Source organism: Odocoileus virginianus, chromosome 14 (genome assembly GCF_023699985.2).
Source record: "Odocoileus virginianus isolate 20LAN1187 ecotype Illinois chromosome 14, Ovbor_1.2, whole genome shotgun sequence".
Taxonomy (NCBI): Eukaryota; Metazoa; Chordata; class Mammalia; order Artiodactyla; family Cervidae; genus Odocoileus; species Odocoileus virginianus.
The window spans coordinates 37,599,653-37,623,354 of record NC_069687.1 but is presented as its reverse complement, the minus strand read 5'-3'; the positions used below and the strand labels follow the sequence as shown (position 1 = coordinate 37,623,354).

General features: G+C 41.1%; 1 protein-coding gene and 1 long non-coding RNA gene across 8 annotated transcripts in view; one reads left to right on the top strand and one right to left on the bottom strand.

Annotated features, from left to right (window-relative positions):
* ZNF131 (zinc finger protein 131) overlaps nucleotides 1-11,867 on the bottom strand; it is a 27,741-nt gene extending 15,874 nt beyond the window's left edge. The window contains exons 1-4 of one of the 7 annotated variants that reach the window (XM_070476640.1): nucleotides 11,605-11,867; nucleotides 10,547-10,685; nucleotides 9,470-9,571; nucleotides 2,574-2,718 (exon numbers count right to left, since the gene is read on the bottom strand). In XM_070476640.1, coding sequence (XP_070332741.1) covers nucleotides 2,574-2,718; nucleotides 9,470-9,571; nucleotides 10,547-10,670 — 371 coding nt within the window. In that variant the 5' untranslated portion in view covers nucleotides 10,671-10,685; nucleotides 11,605-11,867. Of the gene's footprint in view, nucleotides 1-2,573; nucleotides 2,719-9,469; nucleotides 9,572-10,546; nucleotides 10,686-10,906; nucleotides 11,123-11,166; nucleotides 11,310-11,604 lie in introns of those variants that run through there. The other 6 variants (XM_070476645.1, XM_070476647.1, XM_070476643.1 and 3 more) reach the window with 6 other exon arrangements.
* LOC139038254 (uncharacterized) lies at nucleotides 11,299-23,702 on the top strand. The gene is made up of 3 exons (XR_011491206.1): nucleotides 11,299-11,399; nucleotides 20,939-21,075; nucleotides 21,171-23,702. It is a non-coding gene; the product is annotated as an uncharacterized lncRNA (long non-coding RNA).

Genomic DNA, 23,702 nt, shown 5'->3' with positions numbered 1-23,702 from the left:
GTCCGAGAATCTTTTCCAGTGCCATTCAAAAAGTTTACCACTGTATTTCAAAAATACATGCATACTGCAAATGCTAGAATAGCATTTATTCACCTTCTCTATCTGCAAAACAGTTATACAATAAGATTCTCAATATAGAGCTGCCTTCACCTGTTGACTTAAACACAACTAAATTATGCAATTTTTATCCCTAGATTGCATAATACTGACATACACATAACCTATTAAAAACAGCCAATATGTAATACTGCTACCTTCCTGAAGAACTCTTCAGACTGCACTGCATGTATAACTGGTTCATCAACAATTCAACATGCCAACATATTTATCTTGGCAAGCACTGATGGCTGGAATTACTGTAAGGACCTCAGTCTTATAATAAATCTTCTAAAGGTTCTAAATGGCTGTACCCAGCTGTTCTGACCTCTGACTAGACACATAAACTCAGTTAAATGCCTCCCAAATCCAACCTTGTCCACTGTCAGAGAATATGTTCCGATGTTGTGCTACTCAGGACTTTCCCTATAGTGAGATGCTACTCACTACCCCGAGCAGCAAATGGACCACACAGAACATGTTTTCAGAGAGTTCTTATACAGGATTTAACCAGAAATCTGATGTTGCCGAATCTACCTCCACTTTAATACAGTATGATCTAATCAGGTACATATCCACAACACATCTTTACTTTTGCCATCCAGATCTCAGCTCTCTCTGCAGAAGAATGCTGGCCTAGTTTTAATCGGCATGCACCATTCATCCATTCATAAATGTTTACTGCACACAAACCATGTGCCAGATACTAGTCACCAAAGAATATATACACACCAAGTTCCTATCAGAAAACTCTAATCTTGAACTCTGTCACCAAACTAATTAAAAGCTCATTAGGAAAAAAAGTATTTTTGGATATCTACAGTTCAAGTATTTCTAAATTATTTTAAATTACATCTAACTGAACCACATCAGTGAGTCAGACTAAATCATTTTGTCCCATGCAAAACTGATTTTTACCAAACTTCACCTCCATGTTTTACCAATGACCTATATCGAAGGTCCTAAGAAACAGAGCCAGGGGCTACCACCAGTAGTAATTCACATTTAGAGTCCTAAGTGCCAGACTCCAGGCTAAGCACTTTACATTCATCCATTCAACCCTCACACATAATCCTATGTAGAAAGGTCCTTTATTAATCCCATTTGACAGATAAGGAAACTGCAGAGCTGATAGGAGGTGGAGTAATTTCATTAAGGCCACATAGTGGCAGAGCTGGCATATTTTCGAGGCAGCCTGTCTCCAAAGCTCTTGTTCTTACTCACTACATTACAGTGCCACTATTCATTATGTAAGATGTTGAGGTATTTATTCATGATACCACTTAATGTCTTCCTAATAATTTCCTATGAGAAATTGTGTGTTTTAATACCAAGAATGGCTCCTAAGCAATTGATTTGTTCTCATCCTATAACCATAAATAATGTAACTGACATTCAGTCATGTCCAACTCTTTGCAACCCCATGGACTATCAAGTCCATGGAATTCTCCAGGCCAGAATATTGGGAGCAAGTAGCCATTCCCTTCTCCAGGGCAATCTTCCCAACTCAGGGATTGAACCCAGGTCTCCCACATTGCAGGCAGATTCTTCACCAGCTGAGCCAGCAGGAAAGCCCTCTTTTATACTAGGTGCTTCAGAACTCAGAGCTACATTTAGTCTATCTGGTAAGTACAGACTCAAATGGCATGTATTTTTGCCACCATATTTCTAACTTCACTGATTATCACCTCACCTGGCCTATTTCTTGTATCTTCACCAAATTTCTCACTTATTTTAAAAAAATACCATGTTAATCTTTGTAAGCCAAGCATTTTTTAGAATAAGTCTTGGTACAAATAATTAACAACTTGACTCCACAGAACAGTGCATAGGAACCCAGAGAACTCCTTAAAAATTGCCTAGCCCTCCTTATTTTATTGGGGCTTCCCAGGTGGTCCAGTGGTAAAGAATCCGCCTGCCAATGCAGGAGATGCAAGAGACATGGGTTCAACTCCTCGGTCAGGAAGATCCCTTGGTGGAGGAAATGGCAACCCACTCCATATTCTTCCCTGAAAAATTCCATGGACAAAGAAGCCTGGTGGGCTATAGTCCATGGGGTCACAAAGAGTCGAACACGACTGAACATGAACATGCCTTATTTAATTAAAAATAAAATATGCTATCTTTGTTAATATTAGGACAATTTTTACTGTAAGGACAAGAAATCAAGTGTGAGGGAAAGAACAATCAGCAACCAGTAAAACTTAAAGCGTGCTAAATCGCGTTGGTCATATAAGACTCTTTGCAACCCTATGGGCTGTAGCCTGCCAGGCTTCTCTGTTCATAGTATTCCGCAGGCAAGAATACTGGAGTGGATTGCTATTTTCTTTTCCAAGAACTTAATAGATCCTTAAATATATTCCTGATTTCAAACTATCAGTTCTTTATGACATGACACATACGATAAATTCTTGCCTAAGAGTCAGGGTGAACATGACTGAAAGTAACTATCTGCGCCTCATTAAGGAAATAATTACCTGACTTCAAGGGCTTTGATAGCTTCTAGCATCTGTAGAAACTCTGCTGCTTTCCATACATCATTGGCTTCTTCTTCTCCTTGTATCATTAACTTTGCTGTATATGTGAACTCAATCAAATGACGAAAGGCCATTTTACTAACACCTGTAAAAAGGATGTGCATTAACATGCATTCACATTGATTCAAATCTTACAACATTTAGTAATGGGAATAAAAAGAAGCCCAATGTTTGAAAACAGATTAGCATTTGTCATTTTGGAAGACAACTTCTGGGCAGAATTCTCACTTATAGCATAATACTGTAGCCAAATTCAACACTAACTAGCAAACTACTTTAAGATTTCCTTTCCCAAAAGATTTCCTAAGGTTCTTACAGAACAGTAAAATCTATCACTCAAATACACAAATGGGCTAACTACTACATCAGAAGTTCTCCCTCTTGCCAGGGAGCTGTGTGTCAACTCAACTCCAAAATCATCAATAGCTTTCCACAGCTTAGCAAGTAAAATTCAGTACCATTCTGCCTTTATTTCAAGGTCCTTTACATTATTTTTCTACTTGCCACTATTTTTCCGTTCCAAATTTTAAAATGTATCAAACCGACATTATATACTGATCCTCAAACAAACCTGTCACTTTCTAAGCACTTCCTTGCCCTTTAACACCCTCCTTTCCTGAATGCTTAATCACTTTATTTCTGGACAAATTCTATGACCCTTGAGGGTCCAATTTTAATGCCATGTCTTTAATGAACCTTCTTTAATACTCCCCTCAGGCTGAACTCTGTACCTAGTCTGATAGTTAAAATTCAGACAACTCTTGACTGCAAGTTACTTGAGGAGAATTTCTGTCTAAACTCACCTCCCGGTAGCTAACACAAAGCTTCCTAAAATGAAAGCACACAAATTTGGTACAAATAAAGGCTAAAGTCATTTTTATATTAAGCTTCCATAATTCCAAGCTTTCTTTACAAGTTCTATGTTTAGATTTTGGCCCAAAATGATACTATACTTCCCTGAGCTCTTCAATGCTATGTAATATTGCTTCAGTCTGCTAATGTGAGGTATGAAAAGCTACTGACAGGAACAAAGAGAAAACTTTTTGCAGGCTTTTTTATGCTAAGAAATGCCTAAGACCAAACTGCACACAATATGCACAATTACAAAACAAGAATGTCCTCTGGCAGTCCAATGGTTAAGACTCCAAGATTTCACTGCCAAGGGCATGTGTTGTTAGATCCCTGGTCTAGGAACTACGATCCCAAAAGCCACTTGGCGCAGCCAAAAAAATATAAAAATATTTTTATGTTTTTCCAATGCAGTTTATACACCTGAATGTAGCCTTCCAGACAACAGTAAGAAAGCTGATGGAATATCCATTATCCTCTGTGTAAGGAAAAATATCACTCAGGAAGTCAGAACTTTCAAGTTTTAGTCTAGGCACTCCATGACTTGTGCAATCTGAGACAAGTCAGAACCTCTGAGTCTCAGAAAACTCATCTTCAAATTGCCTGACAACAATGTGAATACTGAAAAGCACTATAGAATACAATGTAACTTGACGAAGTTACATGCTATCAAATAAGCAACTAAAAATAACTGATTCACTGAAGGCTAATTTTATTTGGGTCTCCTAAGTCTTTTTTCTCTTGGCCTTTTTTTTTTTTTTAATATTTAATTGTGGCACACATGATCTTCAATCTTCATTATGAACACAAGCTCTTAATTGCAGTATGTGGGATCTAGCTCCCAAACCAGAGATTGAACCTGGGCTCCCTGCATTGGGAGCACAGAATCTGACTGACTAGACCACCCAGGAAGTCCCTCTCCTGGTTGACTTTTGACAGTGTTAATTCAAGAGTAGCCTGAGGAACAGACAACTAGATTTTGCTTCCTTTTTTTTTTTTAAGATGTTTTGATCAAACATTTAAAAGTGAATCAAAAATTCTTCCTATAAACGATGTGCAAATTTTTCCTGAAGTGGAATGAAATTTGGGTTTTTAATTAAACACACACACATATATACATACTATATATAATCAAGCAGGCCTCTAAATACTTTAGAAAATTATCAACTGACTTAATATTCATAACAACCCTATGAGGTACTATCATAATTCCCATTTTAAAGAAATTGAGGCATGGAAAAGCTAAATAACTTGCCAAAGTCACATAGCTATTAAGTGATAAAACTAGAACCAAACCCAGATGGTCTGGCTCCGAAGTCCATGATAAAGATTTTTGAACATGATGATGCCAAGGAATATTCCTTCTTGGAAGAGTCTGAATACCCATGGTCTCTCTCACTACGGGACTGACTGCAATCTCTTACTCATATGTCCAAAGTCCCCCATATTTCTTAAAACCAAAAGTTCCCAATAAATGTGGCAGCAAAATTTGATCTGAACCAACATGAGGCTATTTATAATCTTTATCCCACTCACAGTAAATTTTAATAAGCTATGTTGCTTATTAATAATACACTGGATTATTACTTGGTTATAGGATACTGCCCCAGGCCCCACTGGGAGTACTGCGGAATACACATACTGGATTACCTTAGGAAAGTCTAAAAGTCAGGAATTTCAAGAAACATTTGACCTTCAAGGACCTTTGGATTTAGCTCCCAATCTTGGTTAATCAGAGTCACCTGTGACTTAAGCATGGGTTCCTCATCTCCAGAATCACAACTGAGGGAGTGAACTGTTTTTTATAAGCACCAAGGTGCTTCTTAGGTGGCTGGTCCAACACTGGTCCTAGGAATAAACCACGGACCTGACTAATTAGTTAACAGGAACCAAACTTATAACACCTGCCCAGGTAAGTGAAGGGTTGGTAGGTAATGCACAGCCCTGCGAAAATATTTTATACTCTATCAGGACTAGTAGGCTAACTTTCAAATTTCAGCCCATGTTTTCAATTCCTTATTCCTTTCAAAATATAAACGTGCAAGAAAATACAATTTTTTAAATGAGGTATCTAAGAAAAATGTTAATACGAACACCTCAACCTGGGTCATTGTTCCCACTCAGAAAGAGGCAAAGGGTTGAGGGGTAGAGGGCATTCTGGAATTTCTCTAGTCTATAGAATTCCCCAACTAGTGGAAAACTCCTACTCAACTAGGATGTATAAACATGTCCTTGCGTGTTTCATCCTTGATATTAGGAGCTAAAATTTTGGACAGAGTTGCTGTTTGAGAGAAACTAGGTGCTTATGGATCTGTGGTTTCAGGGGAAGTAAAGAATGGATTTGGAAAATTGGAAGCTTGGTTTAGAAGGCTGTTGTGTTCCAAACAAGGAAATCAATGTCTGTTGAAGATGTAATATGGTGTGAATCCAAGTCACAAAGCTTAGCTGGGATGCTTCTCAGTTGAAAAAATGATTTTAAGTCAAAGGTGAACTTGTAGTCCTATCAAAGATAACTCACTTCACCAAAGAGAGAAAAAGCAGAGAGAGAGCTGTGTCAGCTTGCATCTAATGACAGTTCATACTCATAGAACATAGTATAATTTAAATTCCCTTTATATACGCTTGTTTTACAAAACCCTAAGGCAGTGGTTCTCAACATTGGCTGCATACTGGACTTATCCTAGGGCAGAGCTGCCGTAACTTTGCTGTTCAAAGGAGTCATCTGAGGATTCTGTTCTAATTCAGTAGGACACTGGGTAGAGCCTGAGAGTTTCCAGCTCTCACAAGCTCCTAGGCGATGCCATGCATCCTCAGACCACACCCTGAATGACAAGGACCTAGAGAACTTTAAAAGACAGATGCTTAGACTTCACCCCTCAAATAGTGAACTGATCTGGAGAAAAACCCTGGCTATTAGTACTTGCAAAAGCTCCGCTGGTGTTTCTAATGTGCTGCTAAATATGAGAACAATCACTATTTTACAGATAGGAGTTCCAGTTTTAGCTACGATGAAGAAAGCATACTGCATTCTATCTTGTCCATTGATACAACTAAAGACCCTGGACAGAACATCTAACGCAAATATAAAAGGACTTTGAAGAAAAAATAGAAGAAAAGAGCCTGGGGAGAGAAACAGAACTCAAAGAAGAGCAGTGAGTTTCCTGTTTTATATTTTTGCTCCTCCATAGCACAGCCTGAGGACAGTGAAACTCCCATAACCGGGGAGTAGGTGCAGACAGAAACAGTTCCAAGAGGGACTGAGCAGAGAACTAGGAAAGGAGACGGAGCGTGTGTGGCGGTGGGAAAATAACTGGTTTTATTCCTCTCAGCTCTTCCCCAGTTAGAACGCTGCATAACTGTGGCGAGCTGCCACCAAGCAGGCACCTAAACTCTATGACAAAGTTCCTCTGGCTGAGACCTAGGAAAGAGACAATCATCTGAAGAGATGGAGAGAATACTTGTTATTTTCCTCTCTCACCATTTTACCCAGGAAATGGATCCTATCACAGAAAATGTAGGAGACCAGAGAGAGGCTAAATTCCCAGTTTTCCAGCCAGAGGAGCAGGAAAGGGACCTCTGGGGAGCTAAAGCACAGAGAAAATCAGGAGGGGTAGCTGGTGAAAAGTCCAAGTCTGTGTATGCAGTCTTGAGCATACTGCCTAGCTACAATAATGGGAGGTAGCACAGCGAAGGCTCTGAGAATTAGACTGTGTGTGGACTACCACCCAGGTCGGCACACCTGGGGCCTGAACAGAACAAAGATGTTAAGAACTAAATTGGAATTGGATCCACAGCCCACACAAGGCAGTTTGAACCTAATCAGGTTGACAGCCAAAACAAAATAAACCACAATCAAATCAGTAACAAAAACCAAAGCATTTCCCAAAGATTCTAACAGATCACAGAGTATCAAAACGTAATATTCAAAATGCCCATGACATCATACAAATTTACTTGACATATTTTGCAAATTAAAAGAGAAAACAAGAAAGATGTTCAGTGTTACACAACTAACCAACTGTAAAACTAAGACTACAACCCAGGTTTTCTAAGTGCATGCCCAGGGCTTTCTCCACAGCCAGGTAACCTAGCCAGATAGTAGTAAAGCAATTTCAAAGTTAAAGGCTTAAGAAGACACTGAGCCAAATTGATTCTTTAAACCTGGATCTGGCAAATAAAAACAAAGAATGTTTTTACATGTTTCCTTCTTACTTTCTATAGTTTAAATACTGAAGGTTGTGTGTCCTATACTATAATGGATCCTGACCCAAAGATCAAACCCAGTTCTCCCGCATTGCAGGCAGACTCTTTACCGTCTGACCCATCAGAGAAGTACCTATAATGGACATAGCACATCAGAAATAAGAAATAATTCCAAAGTAATTACTCTTGAGAAGAAAAGATCCTACTTCTTCAGGTAGGTCAGTATTCCACACTCCACCAGCAATACATATTCTAGCCCTGGCCACTTAACTTTTTGACTTAGGATTCTGCCCAGAAGTTGCCTCCTCTGTGAAATTCTTCCTCTCTCTAAGCTTCTAAACCACTCATCCTTCTTCTTCCCTTCTTACACCATTTTGCAATAAAATTCCCTGCAACATTTTTTTGCACTCTTCTACCTGTTGCCTACCCATGATTAAATTTGGAAAATCTTAAGGGCTGTCTTATTAATCAATTTCTCATTTCCTGGATCTGGCATGGTATTAACAGGTATTAAATTTGATAAATAGCCCCAATTTAGTAAACTTTGGCAATGCACCAATCACTACGCCAGGCTCTGCACATGTTAATTCAATTAATCATTAGTACAATCATACTTCTCAGATGAAGCAACAAATATGCAATTGAAGTAAAGTACCCTGCCTGGGGTCTGATACCTCAGGTGAATAACTGGATGCAACTTTGCCTTGTAATAGAAACAAATACCATGTAGGATCCTGGAGTCTCACTTTAGTATGTTTTAAGGATTTCTGTTATGCTTGTGCTCTCTCCTTCACAGATAACAAAAGATAATCTATCTATGAATACCAGTTAGAACGCTAGATAAGCTGGCATTATCAAAGAGGATCTTTTAACTCTACGTATTCTTTACTCCCCTAGGCACCAAATTTTTCCAAGGGAATACTGTTTCCAGGCAACCTGTTCATAACAGAGAATATATATATATAGTGAAAGAGATACAAAACCAAAATTCGAGAACCCCAAATTTATGTAAGAAAGCTGATTTATTTCCTACAGTTTTGGATTGGGGGTAGAGAGCAAGGTACTATAGTAGCAGAAAACAAAAGCATGGGAACAGCATAAACTGAATCCCTTGCTAGGTAGGCAACATTAGGTAAGTAACCTTTTACAGCCTGTTCCCTGGTATGTAAACTGAAAATAACTTACTTCAAAGGACAGATGTGAAACTCAGAAAATGTACACAAACAACACAGCATAATACCAGGCACTTGATGGACTATTATTACAAAAAAACCAAGTATAACAATTTCTATTTTAGGACAACATGTAGTGGATAACCCCTTCCATTCTAGACCTTCTACAACCACTTGAACTTCTTTTAAATGTTACTTCAGTTAATCTTTCCCAGCCTTTTCCATATTATAGCAGCCCATTTTACACTGTGCATGTCACGCTAATACACAGGCCTGCAGCATCCTGATCAGTCTAAAACATAAGGCCACTAAATAAGATGGAAATTCACTTTTAATACATTTTCAAAAGACAGTGACCACTGGTTGTAGCAATGAAAAAGACTCATTTAAGAGACCAACAAATACCATTTAACCTAAGTTTTTCCTGGAAGATCACTTTACCAAGCACGTTACTAAAAGTAAAAATTCTCAGGTGTCAAAAGAACAATTTATCCAGTCACCTAACGGGAACCATTGATACCTGTTTCCCATGGTATTTTACTAAATTACTGTCTAAAAAACTTCATCAAATTATAATGTTTACTAAACAATGTATTTGAAACAAGCATTTACCTTCTATCTCCACCAAAGGTTCCTGAGTAAACTCCTGAAAGAATTTATAGAAGAACTTGCTGCAAGCAGCCAAAACAGCCTTGTGGGCCTTAAAATGGTGTCCTAGAGAAAAAAAACGAAATCATCATATTCACAAAAAACAAAGTATAATAAAACAAGTTAAAAAATTAAACTAAAATCTTTCTTAATATAATTTTAAAAACCATATTCTGAGCAGCTATCTTGACAAATTTGAATCTCAATTAGACATGAAGCCAGATCTTTACCTCAAAGGCCTTACTTATTAAGTCAGTTTTTATAAAGGACATCTTACAACATTTCAGGAGGTATCACTTTCAGGCAAAAGCATATCCTATTCAGTTGAAACTGCTAAATAGAAACATAACTCAAAAGATTATATATCATTGGAAAAGGGAAGAAAAAGCCACAGAATAAGCACCAAGCTGGGTGTGTTTGCTATGAAAAACACTTTAGTATGCCTAATATTTGGAAACTCAACCTATAGCAGACCTATAACAAAGATTAGCTTGCCTTAAGTCTGTTTTCACTAAATAGAAAAGACACCTAAGCTGTGTTTGTCTCCACTGTAATGACAACTCTCAAGACTGGTAAATACCCCATTCTATTTTGGGGGTCACCAAAGCGGGTACCAGTCCTGGTAAGGAGTCTCTCACATTCTACCTCCAAGACCATTTGGGAAACTATAAAGAATCAACACTTACCAAATGACTCCTCTTAGTGACTGCTCAAAGCAGCTTAGGAGCAGAAATCTACTAACCCAACATTCAGAGACATCCTCCCTAACCCACGCCCTCATCTTGCACTAAAGTGTGCAATGGAAACACTTCAAAAGACTGCAAGAAGTTAAAATACCATGATTACGTTTAAAGTGTGACCAGCCTTCTGCAGCATGGTCTCCGTTAAGGAATACTGATAAGTGTCCTTGGGTCCGAGCGCGCACCCTCCACAGACTTTCGATAGGTAGTCTACAGAAGGTGGGTAAAAAAGGCGGGTGGGGGAAGGGAAGAGAGGCTCTGAAGGCACAAACTTAGCTCCTCAGCCCACTACCCTGCTCACCGTCGACAATCAGGGTGATGTCAGTAAACCGGTCCTGCTCTCGCTGTTCATTCAATCGGTCCAGGATCATTTTATGATGTTCAGGGAACTCCTGAAGGCATTCCATCGTCTCTTCGGCCTCCATGGCCGTCCGGTTGCTCTACAAAAGAGGAGCATGATAATGTACACCCATGAGCTCGGGCTGAGGAACAAAACCCCTAAAGCACAAAATAACAACAAAAAAAACAAAACCCCAGCAACGTGAAAGAAAGGGGGAGGGTGAGGCAAGAGGAGAGGAAGGCGAGGGAAGAAAGAAAGGCGAGCCGGGCGGCCGCCGCGCGTTGGGGGCCGGAGCCGCGGCCGCGGGACTCCGAGCCTGACCTAATTGGAGTCGGGAGACGCGAGCTGGAGCGGGGTGGGCACAGCACCGGAGGCTCCGAGCGCCGGGGCGCGCAAGTCCGGCAGGGGAGGAGACCCTACAGCCGCCGCGGCCCGCTAACGGCCCGCCAAGCCCCTCGGCCCGGCCCTGGCTCCCGCCTTCCCGGGACCCGGTCCGGCCCACGGCCCACAACGACTCCCGGGTCGCCTCTCCCTCCCCCGCCCTCCCTCTTCTCCCCCGCCCAGACCGGGCCGGCACTCACTCTGGGAAGGAGGAGCGGCCCGGGCCTGCGCGTCACTTACGTCGACGTGCTGCGTCACGACGTCGGACTCCGACTGACGCGAACGCCTCAGCGCAGACTAGAGAGCGGGAGGGCCACGCCCCCGCCCGCCCGCCCGCCCTCCTTTAATTGCGGGGCGGAGCTAACTGAGAGGATTTGGCGCTCGCGAAGCCTAGGCCTCTCGCGCAGGGAAGAGGAAGTCCAGCTGAGGCGTGGTGAGGCCGGTTTAGAGCTTGGCTTTGTCGGGGGTGGGGCGCCACCTTCCACTCACTCGCGCCACACTCCAGGTGTGAACACTTCCGAGCCAGACCTCAGAATAAACTCGCAACCGGTTCCGGTGTGCTTTATACCGCTGCCCCCCCCCTCCCCACGCCCCGCCCTGTCCCCTTTCCTCCCGAGGCCTAAGTCTGGCCGCCTTACCTAGCTCACGATCCTCCCTCTCTCCTTTCAGTCCCGAAAGCCTTTCCTTCTCTACTCTCCCCTCTCGGGGCGTAACTCGCCCCGCACTTTTCCCTACCCCTGAACAGCGCCTCTCCAGCCATTTCCTCGCCAGTGCCCGGGCGCTCCCTCTGCTCGGGTCCGGCCGGCGCACGTGCGCTCGCTCCGACACCCGGTCGGCCGCGGCGCGGGCAGCGGCGGCCACGGGCGCGAGCACGTTCCGGCCGCCTAGGATCTTCCTCCCGGGTGCCCGCCCTCTCTGTGTTCGGCGGGCAGCGCGTGTTTGCTAGACTTAGGTCCTGTGGCTGCTCGGCTTATTTCACGTGGTGCTGTTAAATGCAGCTCTCCATTTCCCAGGTCCTGCGCTTAAAGAGGCCAGTGACCCTTAGTCAGCCCCACGTGACTGGATCATTCATTCATTCCTCCGGGGGGTGGGGGGGGATGACTTTTTGAGAATGAGACAGTCAAGATTTACTCATAGTTTTCTCTATAAAGAGAGATTAGGATTAAGGATTAGGAAGAATTTAAATAGCTGTCTGCAGGGGTAAATGTCGCTCAGTCGTTTCCCACCCTTCAGAACCCCATGGACTGAAATCCATGGAATTCTCCAGGCCAAAAGAATGGGTAGCCGTTCCCTTCCCCAGGGGATCTTCCCAACCAGGCATCCAACCCAGGTCGCCCACATTGCAGGTGGGTTCTTTACCAACTGAGCCACCGGGGAAGCCCAAGAACACTGGAGTGGGTAGCCTATCCCTTCTCCAGGGGAATCTTCCTGATCCAGGATTCGAACCGGGGTCTCCTATCCTGCAGATGGATTCTTTACCGACTGAGCTACTGGGAATCTGGGCTTCCTTGCTGCCTCAGACGGTAAAGGACCCTCCTTGCCGATGCAGGAGACACAGGTTAGATCCCAGGGTTGGGAAGATCCCCTGGAGAAGGAAATGGCAACCCACTCCAGTATTCTTGCCTGAAGAATCCCATGGACAGAGGAGCCTGGCGGGCTACAGTCCGTGGGGTCACAAAGAGTTGGACATGACTGAGTGACCAACACTAAACAGTGCCTAGCACAACGTCGGCTCTTAATAAATGTCTGCTGAAGTAATCATTACATTTACCCTTGAAAGTGTTAGTCGCCCAGTCGTGTCTGACTCTTTGTGACCCCATGGACTGTAGCCCGCCAGGCTCCTCTGTCCATGGGATTCTTCAGGCAAGAATACTGGGGTGGGTTGCCATTTTCTTCTCCAGGGGATCTTCCCGACCCAGGTACTGAACCAGGGTTTTGACCACCAGGGAAGCCTAGGCACTATTTAAGGGTCTAGGAATTACAATGGTGAACAAGGCATATGTGGTTTCTGCCTTCCTGATCTTAGTATGATAGAGTAAATAGACATTACTGAACAGTGAATTTCCTGGGTGCTGACTGCTGCGTGTTATGAGACAGAACAAGCTAATCTGGAGGTCAAGGAAAACTAGTGAACATGTATGAAGTTTGAGTGTCCTTAGTCAATAATATGCTGAGGTGTGGGAGAGGCTAAAGCTCTCTGGAACTATGTTGCTGGACAGACCCACAAGGGTCTTGTAAACAGTGTTAAAGGCGTAGAGTTTCTCACGATGGCAAAGGGAAGTCTTGAAGATTGAGCAGGATAGTGACATCATAAATTTTACTTTGTAAAGAGAATTCTCTGGAGAATAGATTAAATGGGATGAAATAGAAGTAGAGATTAGTTGGGAGATTGTTAATAATCTAGATGAAACCATGGTGGCAAATGAGATTAGAAAATTAACAGAGGGAATTGGCTGATGGTCCAGTGGTTAGGGGCTTGCCCTAGTGATAACCTGCCTGCCAGTGCAGGAGACATAAGAGATCTGGGTTTGATCCCTGGGTTGGGAAGATACCCTGGAAGGGTAAATGGCAACCCACTCCAGTATTCTTGCCTGGAGGATTCCATGGACAGAGGAGCCTGATGGGCTATAGTCCATGGGGTCACAAAGACTTGATTGCAACTGAGTAACTTCCGCTCACTCACGCCATTGGTTAGGACTCCAGTCTTCACTGAAGGGGCTGTGGGTCTGATCCCTGGTGGGGGAATTGAGCTTCTGTAAGCCACCTGGTGAGGCCAAAAAGAAAAAGACAAGGAAGGCATTTTACATTTGGATCTGTATAGAGCTTGGGAGAGAGAGCTAACCTTAGAGATCTGGGAAATTTTAGCATAAAATAGCTATTGAAGCCATGGGAAATGATGAGATCGTTTTAGGAGAATCTGTGGGGATGATGGACTACTGAGCAGTTTCTAGGTTAACTTGAACTCCTGGTGTTTTAATATTATTATCATCATTATTATTTACAGAGTTTTTAAGATGAAGAAATTGCACCTAGAAATAGGCATTTTAGAAATTCCAATCTATATGGCCCCTTTCCTATAAAACAACAACTAGATTAAGCCAAACAGAGATTGCCATCTCTACATGGAATTTGAACTATCTAGTCCACCACAGCCCTATCACTTTTTAGAGTCTTAGACCCAGTGAACGCCATTCATTTTTACCTGCCTTTTTCTTAAAGCATTTGAATTTGGACTTTTGGCCTGCAGGATCAGAATGGACATGGGTGAAGGACTTTATACCTAAGAAGTATCAATGTCTATAGGCTTAGCAGTAAAGAAAAAACCTGAAAAGACAGTATGGCAGCTGGAGAAAGGAAAAGCAGAGGAGTATGACATCAAGGAGGTCAATGTTTCAAAGAGATGGTATGATCAGCAGTGTCAAATGCTACAAAGTCCTTAAGCTAAGTAAAGATTAGGACTGTTCCATGGTGGGTAGGGGGTATAGGAATAAATAAGTAGGTTAAGGAATAGTTAGGAAAATAAATTGAGTTGGCAATGATGAAACTGTCATTAAAAAATGAGAGAGGTCATAACCTTCCTTCCAAGGAGTAAGCATATTTTAATTTCATGGCTGCAATCACCATATGCAGTGATTTTGGAGCCCCCCAAAATTAAGTCTGACACTGTTTCCACTGTCTCCCCATCTATTTCCCATAAAGTGATGGGACCAGATGCCATGATCTTAGTTTTCTGACTGTTAAGCTTTAAGCCAACTTTTTCACTCTCCTCTTTCACTTTCATCAAGAGGCTTTTTAGTTCCTCTTCACTTTCTGCCATAAGGGTGGTGTCATCTGCATATCTGAGGTTATTGATATTTCTCCCGGCAATCTTGATTCCAGCTTGTGCTTCTTCCAGCCCAGCGTTTCTCATGATGTACTCTGCATAGAAGTTAAATAAGCAGGGTGACGTACACATTACTCAGCCATAAAAAAAAAGAACAAAATAATGCTATTTGCAGCAACATGGATGGACCTAGCGATTGTCATATTAAGTGAAGTAAGTCAGACAGAGGAAGACAAATATAATATGATATTGCTTATATGTGGACTCTTAAAAAAGGGTACAAATGAACTTATCTACAAAACAGAAAGAGAGTTACAGATACAGAAAACAAACATGGTTACCAGGGAGTGAGTGGGGAGCGACAAAGCGGGAGAGTGGGGCTGACGTATGCACACTACTATATATAAAATGGCTACCCCAGTGGCTCAATGGCAAAGAATCCACCTGAAGTTCAGGAGCCACAGGAGATGCAGGTTCGGTCCCCGGGTTGGAAAGACTCCCTGGAGGAGGGCATGACAACCCACTCTGGAGAATCCCACAGACAGAGGATCCCAGTAGGCTAGAGTCCATAGGTTCACAAAGAGTGCCAGGCTCCTGGTACGAAGATGAGTAAGACCGAGGCCAATGCAGGAGTTGGAGTCAGAGGAAGCAGGAGGTCCATCTGAATTAAGAGTTCATATACTTGAAAGGCCTCAGAGACAGAGTTACAGTGACAGGAATGCAAGATGGTGATTCTACAACTTTAACTTTTTGTCCCTGTTTGGCACTATCCAGTATCTTCTTTCTAAAAATCCTGTCATTTGAGGGAGAAAGCATAACTATATTATATTATACTTTTAACTTGCAAAAATCAGAAATTTGTTAAATCAACACTTTAAAATAGGCTACCGTTTTTGGAAACCTGTTTCAGGATTTCTTGATGCTCTAACATGCCAGAAACCTCCAAAAATGAGAGAGGCTGTGCCCTGTTGATACCTGAGAGCCCACCGAGAAGACAGAGTCTCAATCCTCAGGAAACTTCCAACCTAAGGGGAGACAGAGACACATTAACAGGCTATTTCAGTATTAGGTGGACCTGAAGCTTTCTTAAGCCCAGTGTGTGCATCTTTCAAAACAAACCAATGGCCACAACAACAATGGTTTGGCCAGTAACAGATACCAAGTTGAAGTACTTTAGTGCTCAGGGGAAAAATGCTAAATTTTTTCACTCCATTTACTGTTCAGTTTTCAATTAATTCCCATGTCCCATTCTGCTACTCCTATCATTTTATTGCAATAAGGGTTCAAAATGTATTGGAAAAGTTACTTTCCCAATTTTCTTCTAGTTAATGTCATCTTATGAAGTGCAATTATCAGTCACGAGTATTTTAGGGAAAGACAAATTATTTGGGTGGAAGTCCCTCCAAATTAAGAGTCTCTAAGACCATCCCAGGTCTCCTCCCTACTACAGGTTATAAACAGACTGGTCACACAACACAATCCTCAATGTCTTTCTTCATACCCACTATAACATTTTATATATATATATATATATATATATATATATATATATATTTTTTTTTTTTTTTAACTGACATCAATCGCTGGACTCTGTTTGCCTAATCCTCAGAGGGAGAAAAACAACAAAATAGGAGTTTAAAAGATTCAGAAGAAATCAGTGAACATATAAGAAAGTGCTTTATCAAGAGAAATAAAGCTCTGGGCTCTAAAGCTTACAAAAGGAAGTACCACATGGTGGCGAGTCAGGGAGTCTCATAGTACGCCCTTACTCTAACTCAGAGGTTTTCACTTAGACCTAAAAAAACCCCTCATTTATCACAATCACCATCAGGCTAGCCTGGACATAGGCATTACTTTCATTATTGTGCCAAGTGGCTGCTAAATCTTGAGTGTTCAAGTTTAATTTTGGCCCCTTCTTGGAATAGCAACAATATGAAATGTATTAGCATGTAGATGTGGAACTGGTTACTATTCTCCTGGAAGTTGGAGAAACCTCTGAATGTTTATATTGTCTAACAGTCTTTGAGGATCCAAGTGTTGCTGCTCTCATTTTTAAATTTTTATTGCAAACAAGGAACTTACTGAACCCTCCCCGGTCTCACTGTGGATCTTCCTCTTTTCCTTAACTTCTTAATGTTGGAGTACCCCTGTGTATTACTTAGTCATTGTAATATATTTGGAGTTAAATCTATTATGGTAACATTTGTTTTCTATTTGTCTTACTCTTTTGTGTTACTTCTGTCTCATTTCTTACATTATTTTGGATTGATGTTTTTCTCAATTATTCCAGCCTCTATGATGACTTCCAAATAGGACTGGAAGTAGGGTGAGGTGAAGGAGGTGATTGCCTAAGTTGCCAAATTTAAGAGGGGATCAAAACTCAGAAATCAAGATAAATAATATTCTTACACATTGTTTTTAGAAAGCATAATGAATGAAAGACTTCCACTGCCAGAGAGTAAATGTACCTTTCACTATTTCTGTCACTAAGCGCACACACAAAAACCCCTATACCTTATGTAAAAAACAAACATAAGAAGACTCTGAAAGATAAACAGAAGAAAGGAGGCTGAGTCGGGATCTCAGAATCTGAGAAAAAACACACTGGTAAGTTTCTGGAATTTTCTTTTGGCCTACGTATCCCAGATTTGTAGGCAAAGAACCCAGCAAATCAGAGGTGCCAGTGAGCCTAAGGGAAAAAAAGCCTGCTCAACAAACCCCTGCTGTCTCTAGTTGAAGCACCAAGAAAGGGGCGGCTTCACAAGACATAAAACTTTTAGGAAAAACAAAACAAAACTCTATTGAAGCCAAAACATCACAGGAAAGAATATGGTCCCGTCTCTACCCACAGAAGCAAAGCTGAGTAAGGAGCCGAAACGTTTGCCATCTCAGGGCCATAATGAGGAATCCCAATTCCTCTTCTCTGATGGGGTGGTGTCAGAGAAGGCCAAGCAGGAGCCCAGATTTTTATTCACACCCAGCAGTAACAAAGTCCCCCTAGCTCTTTCCCTGCAGTGATGTTACAGGAGGCCTAGTGGAGCATCAGGGCTCTCACCATTATTCAGCAGTAAGAGGCCACCTCCATGGCCCTGTCAGTAAAGACCATGTAGGGAGCCAGAACATCCATTCCTGCCCAGTAATGACAAGGATCAACTTCCTCCTTGGGTGTCAGTGGAGGCCAAGTGAGGAACCTGGACTTCTGCCTCCATTGAGCAGTAATAAGTTGCTCTTTTCCTTTGTAGGAGCTCTGTCATTAAAAAAAACCAAACAGTCAAAACAGAGGGTTTAAATAAAATTCAGAGTCATAACTTGTAAAATATCCAAGTTTCAATTTAAAAAGTTATTCATCCTAAAGGAAAAAAATCACTTATTCTACTAAGCAAGAACCAATAGATTTCAAACTATTTTCAATCAATAGATGCCAACAAAAGATGACAGAGATGTAAGAATGAGTATACAATTTTATCCATGATGAAAATGTTTCAAGAAGCAATTATGTACATGAGTGAAATAAATGAAGAAAAACACAAAGCCTCAGCAAAGTAATAGAAGATAGAAAAAAAGAACCAAATGGAAATTTGAGAACTAAAAATTCAATAACTGAAATAAAAAGCTCTATGGACGGGTTCAGCAGAAGAACTAAGAGTACAGAGAAAAGAATCAGTGAAGATGGAAGAATCAAAAATAACCCAATTAGAAGAACAGAGAGAAGAAGAAAAGTTAAAAAGAAGAAAGAAAGAGAGAACAGAGCTTCAGGAATCTATGGGGACTACAGCAAAAGATTTAACATTCATGTCAGCAGAGACCCAAAAGGAAAGAAGAAAGAGTGAGGCTAAAAAAGTATCAATACTTGAAGAACTAATGGCTGAAAACATCTCAAACTGGATAAGAGGTGTAAACATATGGATTCAAGATGAATAGCAAACTCCAACCAGGTAAGTCAAAAGAAATCAAAATCAAGATACATCATAATCAAACTTATGAAGTCTAAAGACAAATTCTTAAAAGCAGCCAGAAAAGTAAAAACTTATAAGGGAAAAACAATTCAGATGACTGTAGATTTCTCATTAGCAATCAGAATGTCAGAGGGATGTGGCATAGTATTTTCCCTATTCCTTCTGTTCTATTTGCTGGCTTCTTTTGAGTTTCCAAATACGTGTATATTAGACTTTCTATTTGCATTCTTGATTTTTTTTTTTTCTTTTTTTAACCTCTTCTGTATTTTCCATCTCTTGCCTTTTCTCCTTGCTTTCACATGGACATTTTCTTCTGATCTTGCAGTGCACTGATTCTCTGCTCAGGTGTGTCTAATCTTTTAATTTATTGAGTTCTTAATTTGGTTGTTTTTTATTTTTAGTTATTTTTACCTTTTTGTTATCATTTCAAATTCTCTAAGTTTCTCAATCGTGTCTTTAATTTTCTCTTTACACATTGAGTGGTTATTTTACAGTCTATATCTCATTGTCTGGAGACTCTGTTTCTTTGTTGCTTCTCTTAATTTTTTTTATCATGTTTTATTTCCTTATTTCTTAATTATTTTTTCTTTAATGCTGATATTATGTGTGAAAATTTTTATAAATAATTTGAGGCTTTATCTTCCTCCATGAAGTGATTTACTTTTGCATTTGGCAGGTAGCTAAGGACATTGGTAACTGGGATAAGCTTTTCTAGTGTTAGAGACAGAGATGATTCAAACTGACTTCTTGCTCTTTGAGGAACAATCTACTTCCTGTTCTCTTTTGTCTAGGGTATAGGTTCTTCTGGTGGCTCAGGTGGTGAGGAATCTGCTTGCAATATGGGAGACCTGGGTTCAATCCCTGGGTCAGTAAGATCTCCTGGAAAAGGGAATGGCTGCCCACTTCAGTATTCTTGCCTGGAGAATTCCATGGACAGAGAAGCCTGGTGGGCTACAGTCTGATTATGTATCTGTGGTAAACTTTGGGGCTTCCATGGTGGTTCAGAAGGTAAAGAATCCGCCTGCACTGCAGGAGACCTGGGTTCGATCTCTGAGTTGGGAAGATTCCCTGGAGGAAGGCATAACAACCTACTGGTATTCTTGCCTAGAGAATCCCATGGACAGAGGAGCCAGGCGGGCTATAGTCCATGGGGTCACAAAGAGTCAGAAAAGACTGAGTGACTATGCACAACATAGGTTCTTAACTCACATCAAATCTTCTTCTTTGTTAGAATGCGGATTTGTTCTCATTGCTGGTATCTAGAATGTTATCACCAACCACATATACGTTATCACCAAAGACTTCTTTAAATATTCCGTAACTGTCTATGCTGGTAATATTTTGTCCTTCCTTGAGCCAGACAGAGTTAAAGGGGAAGTAATGCCTATGTCCAGGCTAGCCTGATGGTGATTGTGATAAATGAGGGGTTTTTTTAGGTCTAAGTGAAAACCTCTGAGTTAGAGTAAGGGCGTACTATGAGACTCCCTGACTCGCCACCATGTGGTACTTCCTTTTGTAAGCTTTAGAGCCCAGAGCTTTATTTCTCTTGATAAAGCACTTTCTTATATGTTCACTGATTTCTTCTGAATCTTTTAAACTCCTATTTTGTTGTTTTTCTCCCTCTGAGGATTAGGCAAACAGAGTCCAGCGATTGATGTCAGTTAAAAAAAAAATATATATATATATATATATATATATATATATAAAATGTTATAGTGGGTATGAAGAAAGACATTGAGGATTGTGTTGTGTGACCAGTCTGTTTATAACCTGTAGTAGGGAGGAGACCTGGGATGGTCTTAGAGACTTAATTTGGAGGGACTTCCACCCAAATAATTTGTCTTTCCCTAAAATACTCGTGACTGATAATTGCACTTCATAAGATGACATTAACTAGAAGAAAATTGGGAAAGTAACTTTTCCAATACATTTTGAACCCTTATTGAAATAAAATGATAGGAGTAGCAGAATGGGACATGGGAATTAATTGAAAACTGAACAGTAAATGGAGTGAAAAAATTTAGCATTTTTCCCCTGAGCACTAAAGTACTTCAACTTGGTATCTGTTACTGGCCAAACCATTGTTGTTGTGGCCATTGGTTTGTTTTGAAAGATGCACACACTGGGCTTAAGAAAGCTTCAGGTCCACCTAATACTGAAATAGCCTGTTAATGTGTCTCTGTCTCCCCTTAGGTTGGAAGTTTCCTGAGGATTGAGACTCTGTCTTCTCGGTGGGCTCTCAGGTATCAACAGGGCACAGCCTCTCTCATTTTTGGAGGTTTCTGGCATGTTAGAGCATCAAGAAATCCTGAAACAGGTTTCCAAAAACGGTAGCCTATTTTAAAGTGTTGATTTAACAAATTTCTGATTTTTGCAAGTTAAAAGTATAATATAATATAGTTATGCTTTCTCCCTCAAATGACAGGATTTTTAGAAAGAAGATACTGGATAGTGCCAAACAGGGACAAAAAGTTAAAGTTGTAGAATCACCATCTTGCATTCCTGTCACTGTAACTCTGTCTCTGAGGCCTTTCAAGTATATGAACTCTTAATTCAGATGGACCTCCTGCTTCCTCTGACTCCAACTCCTGCACTGGCCTCGGTCTTATTCATCTTCGTACCAGGAGCCTGGCACTCTTTGTGAACCTATGGACTCTAGCCTACTGGGATCCTCTGTCTGTGGGATTCTCCAGAGTGGGTTGCCATGCCCTCCTCCAGGGAGTCTTTCCAAACCGGGGACCGAACCTGCATCTCCTGTGGCTCCTGAACTTCAGGTGGATTCTTTGCCATTGAGCCACTGGGGTAGCCATTTTATATATAGTAGTGTGCGTACGTCAGCCCCACTCTCCCGCTTTGTCGCTCCCCACTCACTCCCTGGTAACCATGTTTGTTTTCTGTATCTGTAACTCTATTTCTGTTTTGTAGATAAGTTTATTTGTACCCTTTTTTAAGAGTCCACATATAAGCAATATCATATTATATTTGTCTTCCTCTGTCTGACTTACTTCACTTAATATGACAATCGCTAGGTCCATCCATGTTGCTGCAAATAGCATTATTTTGTTCTTTTTTTATGGCTGAGTAATGTGTATGTCACCCTGCTTATTTAACTTCTATGCAGAGTACATCATGAGAAACGCTGGGCTGGAAGAAGCACAAGCTGGAATCAAGATTGCCGGGAGAAATATCAATAACCTCAGATATGCAGATGACACCACCCTTATGGCAGAAAGTGAAGAGGAACTAAAAAGCCTCTTGATGAAAGTGAAAGAGGAGAGTGAAAAAGTTGGCTTAAAGCTTAACAGTCAGAAAACTAAGATCATGGCATCTGGTCCCATCACTTTATGGGAAATAGATGGGGAGACAGTGGAAACAGTGTCAGACTTAATTTTGGGGGGCTCCAAAATCATTGCATATGGTGATTGCAGCTATGAAATTAAAATATGCTTACTCCTTGGAAGGAAAGTTATGACCAACCTAGATAGCATATTTAAAAGCAGAGACATTACTTTGCCAACAAAGGTCCGTCTGGTCAAGAATATGGTTTTTCCAGTGGTCATGTATGGATGTGAGAGTTGGACTGTGAAGAAAGCTGAGTGCCGAAAAATCGATGCTTTTGAACTGTGGTGTTGGAGAAGACTCTTGAGAGTCCCTTCGACTGCAAGGAGATCCACCAGTCCATCCTAGAGGAGATCAGTCCTGAGTGTTCATTGGCAGGACTGATGCAGAAGCTGAAATTTCAGTACTTTGGCCACCTCATGCAAAGAGTTGACTCATTGGAAAAGACCCTGATGCTGGGAGGGATTGGGGGCAGGAGGAGAAGGGGGCAACAGAGGATGAGATGGCTGGATGGCATCACCGACTCGATGGACATGGGTTTGAGTAAACTCGAGGAGTTTGTGATGGACAGGGAGGCCTGGCGTGCTGCGATTCATGGGGTCGCAAAGAGTTGGACATGACTGAGCAACTGAACTGAACTGAATGTGTATGGAAGCATGAAAGACCATGAATAGGCAAACTAATCTTGAGAAAGAAAAATGGATCTGGAGGAATCAGGCTCCCTGACTTCAGACTAACCTGCAAAGTTACAGTAATGAAAACAGTGTGGTACTCACACACACACACACACACACACACACACACACACAAACAGAAATATAGATCAATGGAACAGGATAGACCCCAGAGATAAACCCATGCACCTATGGTCACCTAATCTATGACTAAGGAGGAAAGATATACAGTTGAGAAAAGATAGTCTGTTCAATAAGTAGCACTGGGAAAATTGGACAGCTGCATAAATGAATAAAGTTAGAACACTCCCTAACACCACACACAAAAATAAACTCTAAATGGATTACAGACCTAAATGTATACTAAATGGATACTATGAAACTCTTAGAGGAAAACATAGGTAAAACTTTGACATAAATCACAGCAAGACCTTTTTCAATCCACCTCTTAGAGTAATGAAAAAAACACAGAACCAAACTAAACTTAAAAGATTTTGCACAGCAAAGGAAACCATAAACAAAACAAAAAGAGAACCCTCAGAATGGGAGAAAATATTTGCAAAAGAAGCAAACAACAAAATAGTAATCTCCAAAAATATACAGCTTAAACAGCTCAAAAAAAAAAAAAAAAATCAAAAAATAGGCCCAAGATCTAAATAGACATTTCTCCAAAGAAGACATACAAATAGCAAACAAGCACAAGAAAAGATGCTCAACATTACTAATTTAGAGAAATGCAAATCAAAACTACAGTGAAGGGGATTGAACACACTGGATTTGTGTGGTCCAGTGGCTAACAGTTTGCCTTCCAATGCAGGGGGTATGGGTTCAATCCCTGGTTGGGGAGCTAAGATCCCCATGCTTCAAGGTCAAAATATATATATACATATATATATATATAAAGAATATTATAACAAGTTCAATAAAGAGGTTAAAAACTACAA